General features: G+C 32.7%; 1 protein-coding gene across 3 annotated transcripts in view; it reads left to right on the top strand.

The window, feature by feature from the left end:
- The window catches only part of ZBTB41 (zinc finger and BTB domain containing 41), an 81,039-nt gene that overhangs the window by 56,838 nt on the left and 10,602 nt on the right, over positions 1 to 13,599 (top strand). For all 3 annotated transcript variants that reach the window (XM_053693790.1, XM_053693789.1, XM_053693791.1), the window contains exon 10: positions 10,041 to 10,129. In XM_053693790.1, the coding sequence (XP_053549765.1) occupies positions 10,041 to 10,129 (89 nt within the window). The remainder of the gene's footprint in view (positions 1 to 10,040; positions 10,130 to 13,599) is intronic.

The raw sequence follows: 13,599 nt of genomic DNA, 5'->3' as shown, positions 1-13,599 counted from the left end.
TGTTGTTAGACCATAATATATTATACATAAATACCCCTTCCTATTGTCTGTTGTTAGACCATAATATATTATACATAAATGCCCCTTCCCATTGTCTGTTGTTAGACCATAATATATTATACATAAATGCCCCTTCCCATTGTCTGTTGTTAGACCATAATATATAATACATAAATGCCCCTTCCCAGTGTCTGTTGTTAGACCATAATATATTATACATAAATGCCCCTTCCCATTGTCTGTTGTTAGACCATAATATATTATACATAAATGCCCCTTCCCATTGTCTGTTGTTAGACCATAATATATAATACATAAATGCCCCTTCCCAGTGTCTGTTGTTAGACCATAATATATTATACATAAATGCCCCTTCCCATTGTCTGTTGTTAGACCATAATATATTATACATAAATGCCCCTTCCTATTGTCTGTTGTTAGACCATAATATATTATACATAAATGCCCCTTCCCAGTGTCTGTTGTTAGACCATAATATATTATACATAAATGCCCCTTCCCAATGTCTGTTGTTAGACCATAATATATTATACATAAATGCCCCTTCCCATTGTCTGTTGTTAGACCATAATATATTATACATAAATGCCCCTTCCCATTGTCTGTTGTTAGACCATAATATATTATACATAAATACCCCTTCCTATTGTCTCTGTTGTTAGACCATAATATATTATACATAAATGCCCCTTCCTATTGTCTGTTGTTAGACCATAATATATTATACATAAATGCCCCTTCCTATTGTCTCTGTTGTTAGACCATAATATATTATACATAAATGCCCCTTCCCATTGTCTGTTGTTAGACCATAATATATTATACATAAATGCCCCTTCCCATTGTCTGTTGTTAGACCATAATATATTATACATAAATACCCCTTCCTATTGTCTCTGTTGTTAGACCATAATATATTATACATAAATGCCCCTTCCTATTGTCTGTTGTTAGACCATAATATATTATACATAAATGCCCCTTCCTATTGTCTCTGTTGTTAGACCATAATATATTATACATAAATGCCCCTTCCTATTGTCTCTGTTGTTAGACCATAATATATTATACATAAATGCCCCTTCCTATTGTCTCTGTTGTTAGACCATAATATATTATACATAAATGCCCCTTCCTATTGTCTCTGTTGTTAGACCATAATATATTATACATAAATGCCCCTTCCTATTGTCTGTTGTTAGACCATAATATATTATACATAAATGCCCCTTCCTATTGTCTGTTGTTAGACCATAATATATTATACATAAATGCCCCTTCCTATTGTCTGTTGTTAGACCATAATATATTATACATAAATTCCCCTTCCCATTGTCTGTTGTTAGACCATATTATATTATACATAAATGCCCCTTCCTATTGTCTGTTGTTAGACCATAATATATTATACATAAATGCCCCTTCCCATTGTCTGTTGTTAGACCATAATATATTATACATAAATGCCCCTTCCTATTGTCTGTTGTTAGACCATAATATATTATACATAAATGCCCCTTCCCATTGTCTGTTGTTAGACCATAATATATTATACATAAATGCCCCTTCCCATTGTCTGTTGTTAGACCATAATATATTATATACATAAATGCCCCTTCCCAGTGTCTGTTGTTAGACCATAATATATTATACATAAATGCCCCTTCCTATTGTCTGTTGTTAGACCATAATATATTATACATAAATGCCCCTTCCCATTGTCTGTTGTTAGACCATAATATATTATACATAAATGTCCCTTCTCATTGTCTGTTGTTAGACCATAATATATTATACATAAATGCCCCTTCCTATTGTCTCTGTTGTTAGACCATAATATATTATACATAAATTCCCCTTCCCATTGTCTGTTGTTAGACCATAATATATTATACATAAATACCCCTTCCTGTTGTCTGTTGTTAGACCATAATATATTATACATAAATGCCCCTTCCTATTGTCTGTTGTTAGACCATAATATATTATACATAAATGCCCCTTCCCATTGTCTGTTGTTAGACCATAATATATTATACATAAATACCCCTTCCTGTTGTCTGTTGTTAGACCATAATATATTATACATAAATACCCCTTCCTGTTGTCTGTTGTTAGACCATAATATATTATACATAAATGCCCCTTCCTATTGTCTGTTGTTAGACCATAATATATTATACATAAATGCCCCTTCCCATTGTCTGTTGTTAGACCATAATATATTATACATAAATGCCCCTTCCTATTGTCTGTTGTTAGACCATAATATATTATACATAAATTCCCCTTCCCATTGTCTGTTGTTAGACCATAATATATTATACATAAATACCCCTTCCTATTGTCTGTTGTTAGACCATAATATATTATACATAAATGCTCCTTCCCATTGTCTGTTGTTAGACCATAATATATTATACATAAATACCCCTTCCCATTGTCTGTTGTTAGACCATAATATATTATACATAAATGCTCCTTCCCATTGTCTGTTGTTAGACCATAATATATTATACATAAATGCTCCTTCCCATTGTCTGTTGTTAGACCATAATATATTATACATAAATACCCCTTCCCAGTGTCTGTTGTTAGACCATAATATATTATACATAAATGCCCCTTCCTATTGTCTGTTGTTAGACCATAATATATTATACATAAATGCCCCTTCCTATTGTCTGTTGTTAGACCATAATATATTATACATAAATGCCCCTTCCCATTGTCTGTTGTTAGACCATAATATATTATACATAAATGCCCCTTCCTATTGTCTGTTGTTAGACCATAATATATAATACATAAATACCCCTTCCTGTTGTTAGACCATAATATATTATACATAAATGCCCCTTCCCATTGTCTGTTGTTAGACCATAATATATTATACATAAATACCCCTTCCTGTTGTTAGACCATAATATATTATACATAAATGCCCCTTCCCATTGTCTGTTGTTAGACCATAATATATTATACATAAATGCCCCTTCCTATTGTCTGTTGTTAGACCATAATATATTATACATAAATGTCCCTTCCCAGTGTCTGTTGTTAGACCATAATATATTATACATAAATGCCCCTTCCTATTGTCTGTTGTTAGACCATAATATATTATACATAAATACCCCTTCCTGTTGTCTGTTGTTAGACCATAATATATTATACATAAATGCCCCTTCCTATTGTCTGTTGTTAGACCATAATATATTATACATAAATGTCCCTTCCCAGTGTCTGTTGTTAGACCATAATATATTATACATAAATGCCCCTTCCTATTGTCTGTTGTTAGACCATAATATATTATACATAAATACCACTTCCTATTGTCTGTTGTTAGACCATAATATATTATACATAAATACCACTTCCTATTGTCTGTTGTTAGACCATAATATATTATACATAAATACCCCTTCCTATTGTCTGTTGTTAGACCATAATATATTATACATAAATGCCCCTTCCCATTGTCTGTTGTTAGACCATAATATATTATACATAAATGCCCCTTCCCATTGTCTGTTGTTAGACCATAATATATTATACATAAATGCCCCTTCCCATTGTCTGTTGTTAGACCATAATATATTATACATAAATGCCCCTTCCTATTGTCTGTTGTTAGACCATAATATATTATACATAAATGCCCCTTCCCATTGTCTGTTGTTAGACCATAATATATTATACATAAATGCCCCTTCCCATTGTCTGTTGTTAGACCATAATATATTATACATAAATGCCCCTTCCTATTGTCTGTTTTTAGACCATAATATATTATACATAAATACCCCTTCCTATTGTCTCTGTTGTTAGACCATAATATATTATACATAAATGCCCCTTCCTGTTGTCTGTTGTTAGACCATAATATATTATACATAAATACCCCTTCCCAGTGTCTGTTGTTAGACCATAATATATTATACATAAATACCCCTTCCTATTGTCTGTTGTTAGACCATAATATATTATACATAAATGCCCCTTCCTATTGTCTGTTGTTAGACCATAATATATTATACATAAATGCCCCTTCCTATTGTCTCTGTTGTTAGACCATAATATATTATACATAAATGCCCCTACCTATTGTCTGTTGTAAGACCATAATATATTATACATAAATGCCCCTTCCTATTGTCTGTCGTTAGACCATAATATATTATACATAAATGCCCCTTCCTATTGTCTGTTGTTAGACCATAATATATTATACATAAATGCCCATAATATATTATACATAAATGCCCCTTCCTATTGTCTGTTGTTAGACCATAATATATTATACATAAATACCCCTTCCTATTGTCTGTTGTTAGACCATAATATATTATACATAAATGCCCCTCCCCATTGTCTGTTGTTAGACCATAATATATTATACATAAATGCCCCTTCCTATTGTCTGTTGTTAGACCATAATATATTATACATAAATGCCCCTTCCTATTGTCTGTTGTTAGACCATAATATATTATACATAAATACCCCTTCCCATTGTCTGTTGTTAGACCATAATATATTATACATAAATACCACTTCCTATTGTCTGTTGTTAGACCATAATATATTATACATAAATGCCCATAATATATTATACATAAATGCCCCTTCCTATTGTCTGTTGTTAGACCATAATATATTATACATAAATACCCCTTCCTATTGTCTGTTGTTAGACCATAATATATTATACATAAATGCCCCTCCCCATTGTCTGTTGTTAGACCATAATATATTATACATAAATGCCCCTTCCTATTGTCTGTTGTTAGACCATAATATATTATACATAAATACCCCTTCCCATTGTCTGTTGTTAGACCATAATATATTATACATAAATGTCCCTTCCCATTGTCTGTTGTTAGACCATAATATATTATACATAAATACCACTTCCTATTGTCTGTTGTTAGACCATAATATATTATACATAAATGCCCCTTCCCATTGTCTCTGTTGTTAGACCATAATATATTATACATAAATGTCCCTTCCCATTGTCTGTTGTTAGACCATAATATATTATACATAAATGCCCCTCCCCATTGTCTGTTGTTAGACCATAATATATTATACATAAATGCCCCTTCCTATTGTCTGTTGTTAGACCATAATATATTATACATAAATACCCCTTCCTATTGTCTGTTGTTAGACCATAATATATTATACATAAATACCCCTTCCTATTGTCTGTTGTTAGACCATAATATATTATACATAAATGCCCCTCCCCATTGTCTGTTGTTAGACCATAATATATTATACATAAATGCCCCTTCCTATTGTCTGTTGTTAGACCATAATATATTATACATAAATGCCCCTTCCTATTGTCTGTTGTTAGACCATAATATATTATACATAAATGCCCCTTCCTATTGTCTGTTGTTAGACCATAATATATTATACATAAATGCCCCTTCCCAGTGTCTGTTGTTAGACCATAATATATTATACATAAATGCCCCTTCCCATTGTCTGTTGTTAGACCATAATATATTATACATAAATGCCCCTTCCTATTGTGTCTGTTGTTAGACCATAATATATTATACATAAATGTCCCTTCCTATTGTCTGTTGTTAGACCATAATATATTATACATAAATGCCCCTTCCCATTGTCTGTTGTTAGACCATAATATATTATACATAAATTCCTCTTCCTATTGTCTCTGTTGTTAGACCATAATATATTATACATAAATGCCCCTTCCCATTGTCTGTTGTTAGACCATAATATATTATACATAAATGCCCCTTCCCATTGTCTGTTGTTAGACCATAATATATAATACATAAATACCCCTTCCTATTGTCTGTTGTTAGACCATAATATATTATACATAAATACCCCTTCCCAGTGTCTGTTGTTAGACCATAATATATTATACATAAATGCCCCTTCCTGTTGTTAGACCATAATATATTATACATAAATGCCCCTTCCCAGTGTCTGTTGTTAGACCATAATATATAATACATAAATACCCCTTCCTATTGTCTGTTGTTAGACCATAATATATTATACATAAATACCCCTTCCCATTGTCTGTTGTTAGACCATAATATATTATACATAAATACCCCTTCCTGTTGTTAGACCATAATATATTATACATAAATGCCCCTTCCCAGTGTCTGTTGTTAGACCATAATATATTATACATAAATGCCCCTTCCCAGTGTCTGTTGTTAGACCATAATATATTATACATAAATGCCCCTTCCCATTGTCTGTTGTTAGACCATAATATATTATACATAAATTCCTCTTCCTATTGTCTCTGTTGTTAGACCATAATATATTATACATAAATGCCCCTTCCCATTGTCTGTTGTTAGACCATAATATATTATACATAAATGCCCCTTCCCATTGTCTGTTGTTAGACCATATTATATTATACATAAATGCCCCTTCCCATTGTCTGTTGTTAGACCATATTATATTATACATAAATGCCCCTTCCTATTGTCTGTTGTTAGACCATAATATATTATACATAAATTCCTCTTCCTATTGTCTCTGTTGTTAGACCATAATATATTATACATAAATGCCCCTTCCCAGTGTCTGTTGTTAGACCATAATATATTATACATAAATGTCCCTTCCCATTGTCTGTTGTTAGACCATAATATATTATACATAAATGCCCCTTCCTATTGTCTGTTGTTAGACCATAATATATTATACATAAATGCCCCTTCCCATTGTCTGTTGTTAGACCATAATATATTATACATAAATGCCCCTTCCTATTGTCTGTTGTTAGACCATAATATATTATACATAAATGCCCCTTCCCATTGTCTGTTGTTAGACCATAATATATTATACATAAATGCCCCTTCCTATTGTCTGTTGTTAGACCATAATATATTATACATAAATACCCCTTCCTGTTGTTAGACCATAATATATTATACATAAATGCCCCTTCCTATTGTCTGTTGTTAGACCATAATATATTATACATAAATTCCTCTTCCTATTGTCTCTGTTGTTAGACCATAATATATTATACATAAATGCCCCTTCCTATTGTCTGTTGTTAGACCATAATATATTATACATAAATGCCCCTTCCCATTGTCTGTTGTTAGACCATAATATATTATACATAAATACCCCTTCCCATTGTCTGTTGTTAGACCATAATATATTATACATAAATGCCCCTTCCCAGTGTCTGTTGTTAGACCATAATATATTATACATAAATGCCCCTTCCTATTGTCTGTTGTTAGACCATAATATATTATACATAAATGCCCCTTCCTATTGTCTGTTGTTAGACTATAATATATTATACATAAATGCCCCTTCCTATTGTCTGTTGTTAGACCATAATATATTATACATAAATGTCCCTTCCCATTGTCTGTTGTTAGACCATAATATATTATACATAAATGCCCCTTCCCATTGTCTGTTGTTAGACCATAATATATTATACATAAATGCCCCTTCCTATTGTCTGTTGTTAGATCATAATATATTATACATAAATGCCCCTTCCTATTGTCTGTTGTTAGACCATAATATATTATACATAAATACCCCTTCCTATTGTCTGTTGTTAGACCATAATATATTATACATAAATGCCCCTTCCTATTGTCTGTTGTTAGACCATAATATATTATACATAAATGCCCCTTCCCATTCTCTCTGTTGTTAGACCATAATATATTATACATAAATACCCCTTCCCATTCTCTCTGTTGTTAGACCATAATATATTATACATAAATACCACTTCCTATTGTCTGTTGTTAGACCATAATATATTATACATAAATACCACTTCCTATTGTCTGTTGTTAGACCATAATATATTATACATAAATACCCCTTCCTATTGTCTGTTGTTAGACCATAATATATTATACATAAATACCCCTTCCTATTGTCTGTTGTTAGACCATAATATATTATACATAAATGCCCCTTCCCATTGTCTGTTGTTAGACCATAATATATTATACATAAATACCCCTTCCTATTGTCTGTTGTTAGACCATAATATATTATACATAAATACCCCTTCCCATTCTCTCTGTTGTTAGACCATAATATATTATACATAAATACCACTTCCTATTGTCTGTTGTTAGACCATAATATATTATACATAAATACCCCTTCCTATTGTCTGTTGTTAGACCATAATATATTATACATAAATACCCCTTCCCATTCTCTCTGTTGTTAGACCATAATATATTATACATAAATACCACTTCCTATTGTCTGTTGTTAGACCATAATATATTATACATAAATACCACTTCCTATTGTCTGTTGTTAGACCATAATATATTATACATAAATACCACTTCCTATTGTCTGTTGTTAGACCATAATATATTATACATAAATGCCCCTTCCCATTCTCTCTGTTGTTAGACCATAATATATTATACATAAATACCACTTCCTATTGTCTGTTGTTAGACCATAATATATTATACATAAATACCCCTTCCCATTGTCTCTGTCGTTAGACCATAATATATTATACATAAATGCCCCTTCCTATTGTCTGTTGTTAGACCATAATATATTATACATAAATGCCCCTCCCCATTGTCTGTTGTTAGACCATAATATATTATACATAAATTCCCCTTCCCATTGTCTGTTGTTAGACCATAATATATTATACATAAATGCCCCTTCCTATTGTCTGTTGTTAGACCATAATATATTATACATAAATGCCCCTTCCTATTGTCTGTTGTTAGACCATAATATATTATACATAAATGCCCCTTCCCATTGTCTGTTGTTAGACCATAATATATTATACATAAATGCCCCTTCCCATTGTCTGTTGTTAGACCATAATATATTATACATAAATGCCCCTTCCCATTGTCTCTGTTGTTAGACCATAATATATTATACATAAATGCCCCTTCCTGTTGTTAGACCATAATATATTATACATAAATGCCCCTTCCTATTGTCTGTTGTTAGACCATAATATATTATACATAAATGCCCCTTCCTATTGTCTGTTGTTAGACCATAATATATTATACATAAATGCCCCTTCCCATTGTCTCTGTTGTTAGACCATAATATATTATACATAAATGCCCCTTCCTGTTGTTACACCATAATATATTATACATAAATACCCCTTCCCAGTGTCTGTTGTTAGACCATAATATATTATACATAAATGCCCCTTCCTATTGTCTGTTGTTAGACCATAATATATTATACATAAATGCCCCTTCCTATTGTCTGTTGTTAGACCATAATATATTATACATATATGCCCCTTCCCAGTGTCTGTTGTTAGACCATAATATATTATACATAAATGCCCCTTCCCAGTGTCTGTTGTTAGACCATAATATATAATACATAAATACCCCTTCCCATTGTCTGTTGTTAGACCATAATATATTATACATAAATGCCCCTTCCCAGTGTCTGTTGTTAGACCATAATATATTATACATAAATGCCCCTACCTATTGTCTGTTGTTAGACCATAATATATTATACATAAATGCCCCTTCCCATTGTCTGTTGTTAGACCATAATATATTATACATAAATACCCCTTCCTATTGTCTGTTGTTAGACCATAATATATTATACATAAATGCCCCTACCTATTGTCTGTTGTTAGACCATAATATATAATACATAAATACCCCTTCCCATTGTCTGTTGTTAGACCATAATATATTATACATAAATGCCCCTTCCTATTGTCTGTTGTTAGACCATAATATATTATACATAAATACCACTTCCTATTGTCTGTTGTTAGACCATAATATATTATACATAAATGCCCCTTCCTATTGTCTGTTGTTAGACCATAATATATTATACATAAATACCCCTTCCTATTGTCTGTTGTTAGACCATAATATATTATACATAAATGCCCCTTCCCATTGCCTCTGCCTGTTTAGCTTGATGAGTGTTGAATTTGATCCTCTAGTTTTGATTTCCAGGTACAAAGCAACATTTCACCAGTGTGAGGTTTGCAAAAAAGTCTTCAAAGGAAAATCCAGCCTGGAAATGCATTTCAGGACTCACTCGGGTAGGTCTGTGTTACTGTAATGTCCCAGACACTGATATATAAGTAAACTTCCTTTATTCCAGCAATTAACAGGTTAAAATATAACAGACGTGAGCCATAGATGGAGATGTTTCAGCACTGTGTGATATAAACAGCTTCTGCACAGGGGTTTATCCGCTGCTCGCCACTTAAACACCAATTTCTACAAGGTTCTAGAATATTCTCCTATGTTCATTGTGTAAAATAAAGTGGGTTTGTTTTACAAAGGAATATGAAACACAGTTATTTTAGATAAAGCAGACAAATTGTACTCAAAGTATTTGTTCAATTAAAGCAGCGGAGAAGTCACCATAGCTACACACCACCTCGTTCTAAGTCACATCCTAAAAGGAGGAGGGAAATTGTGTGTAAGTGAAGCTGTGATTCTAGAAGTTACTAGATAGTGAAGTGAACTAAATGCATTGTGTACATACATCAGCTGTATTCTATTGTGTATATACATCAGCCGTATTGTATTGTGTACATACATCAGCCGTATTGTATTGTGTATATACATCAGCTGTATTCTATTGTGTATATACATCAGCCGTATTGTATTGTGTATATACATCAGCTGTATTCTATTGTGTATATGCATCAGCCGTATTGTATTGTGTACATACATCAGCCGTATTGTATTGTGTATATACATCAGCTGTATTCTATTGTGTATATACATCAGCCGTATTGTATTGTGTATATACATCAGCTGTATTCTATTGTGTATATGCATCAGCCGTATTGTATTGTGTACATACATCAGCCGTATTGTATTGTGTATATACATCAGCTGTATTCTATTGTGTATATGCATCAGCCGTATTGTATTGTGTACATACATCAGCCGTATTGTATTGTGTATATACATCAGCTGTATTCTATTGTGTATATACATCAGCTGTATTCTATTGTGTATATACATCAGCTGTATTCTATTGTGTATATACATCAGCCGTATTGTATTGTGTATATACATCAGCCGTACTGTGTATATACATCAGCTGTATTCTATTGTGTATATGCATCAGCCGTATTGTATTGTGTATATACATCAGCTGTATTCTATTGTGTATATGCATCAGCCGTATTGTATTGTGTATATGCATCAGCCGTATTGTATTGTGTATACATCAGCCGTATTGTATTGTGTATACATCAGCCGTATTGTATTGTGTACATACATCAGCTGTATTCTATTGTGTATATACATCAGCCGTATTGTATTGTGTACATACATCAGCTGTATTCTATTGTGTATATGCATCAGCCGTATTGTATTGTGTATATGCATCAGCCGTATTGTATTGTGTATATACATCAGCCGTACTGTGTATACATCAGCCGTATTGTATTGTGTACATACATCAGCTGTATTCTATTGTGTATATACATCAGCCGTATTGTATTGTGTACATACATCAGCTGTATTCTATTGTGTATATACATCAGCCGTATTGTATTGTGTATATGCATCAGCCGTATTGTATTGTGTATATACATCAGCCGTACTGTGTATACATCAGCCGTATTGTATTGTGTACATACATCAGCCGTACTGTGTATACATCAGCCGTACTGTATTGTGTACATACATCAGCTGTATTCTATTGTGTATATGCATCAGCCGTATTGTATTGTGTATATACATCAGCCGTATTGTATTGTGTATATACATCAGCTGTATTCTATTGTGTATATGCATCAGCCGTATTGTATTGTGTACATACATCAGCTGTATTCTATTGTGTATATGCATCAGCCGTATTGTATTGTGTATATACATCAGCCGTACTGTGTATACATCAGCCGTACTGTATTGTGTACATACATCAGCTGTATTCTATTGTGTATATGCATCAGCCGTATTGTATTGTGTATATACATCAGCCGTACTGTGTATACATCAGCCGTACTGTATTGTGTACATACATCAGCTGTATTCTATTGTGTGTATATACATCAGCTGTATTTTATTGTGTATATACATCAGCCGTACTGTGTATACATCAGCTGTATTCTATTGTGTACATACATCAGCTGTATTCTATTGTGTATATACATCAGCCGTACTGTGTATATACATCAGCTGTATTCTATTGTGTATATACATCAGCTGTATTCTATTGTGTACATACATCAGCTGTATTCTATTGTGTATATACATCAGCCGTATTGCATTGTGTACATACATCAGCTGTATTCTATTGTGTATATGCATCAGCCGTATTGCATTGTGTACATACATCAGCTGTATTCTATTGTGTATATGCATCAGCCGTATTGCATTGTGTACATACATCAGCTGTATTCTATTGTGTATATGCATCAGCCGTATTGCATTGTGTACATACATCAGCTGTATTCTATTGTGTATATGCATCAGCCGTATTGCATTGTGTACATACATCAGCTGTATTCTATTGTGTATATGCATCAGCCGTATTGCATTGTGTATATACATCAGCTGTATTCTATTGTGTATATGCATCAGCCGTATTGCATTGTGTATATACATCAGCCATATTGTATTGTGTATATACATCAGCCGTATTGTATTGTGTATATACATCAGCCGTATTGTATTGTGTATATACATCAGCCGTATTGTATTGTGTACATACATCAGCTGTATTCTATTGTGTATATACATCAGCTGTATTGTATTGTGTACATACATCAGCTGTATTCTATTGTGTATATACATCAGCCGTATTGTATTGTGTACATACATCAGCTGTATTCTATTGTGTATATACATCAGCCGTATTGTATTGTGTACATACATCAGCTGTATTCTATTGTGTATATGCATCAGCCGTACTGTATTGTGTACATACATCAGCTGTATTCTATTGTGTATATGCATCAGCCGTATTGTATTGTGTATATGCATCAGCCGTACTGTGTACATACATCAGCCGTATTGTATTGTGTATATGCATCAGCCGTATTGTATTGTGTACATACATCAGCTGTATTCTATTGTGTATATGCATCAGCCGTATTGTATTGTGTATATGCATCAGCCGTACTGTGTACATACATCAGCCGTATTGTATTGTGTACATACATCAGCTGTATTCTATTGTGTATATGCATCAGCCGTATTGTATTGTGTACATACATCAGCTGTATTCTATTGTGTATATGCATCAGCCGTATTGTATTGTGTATATACATCAGCCGTACTGTGTGTGTATGTATATATATATATATATATATATCAGCCGTACTGTGTACATACATCAGCTGTATTCTATTGTGTATATGCATCAGCCGTATTGTATTGTGTACATACATCAGCTGTATTCTATTGTGTATATGCATCAGCCATATTGTATTGTGTATATACATCAGCCGTACTGTGTACATACATCAGCCGTACTGTGTATATACATCAGCCGTACTGTGTACATACATCAGCCGTATTGTATTGTGTATATACATCAGCT

Source organism: Bombina bombina, chromosome 10 (genome assembly GCF_027579735.1).
Source record: "Bombina bombina isolate aBomBom1 chromosome 10, aBomBom1.pri, whole genome shotgun sequence".
NCBI lineage: Eukaryota > Metazoa > Chordata > Amphibia > Anura > Bombinatoridae > Bombina > Bombina bombina.
Note: the sequence above shows the minus strand (reverse complement) of the source record. Positions and strands in the feature narration are given on the sequence as shown.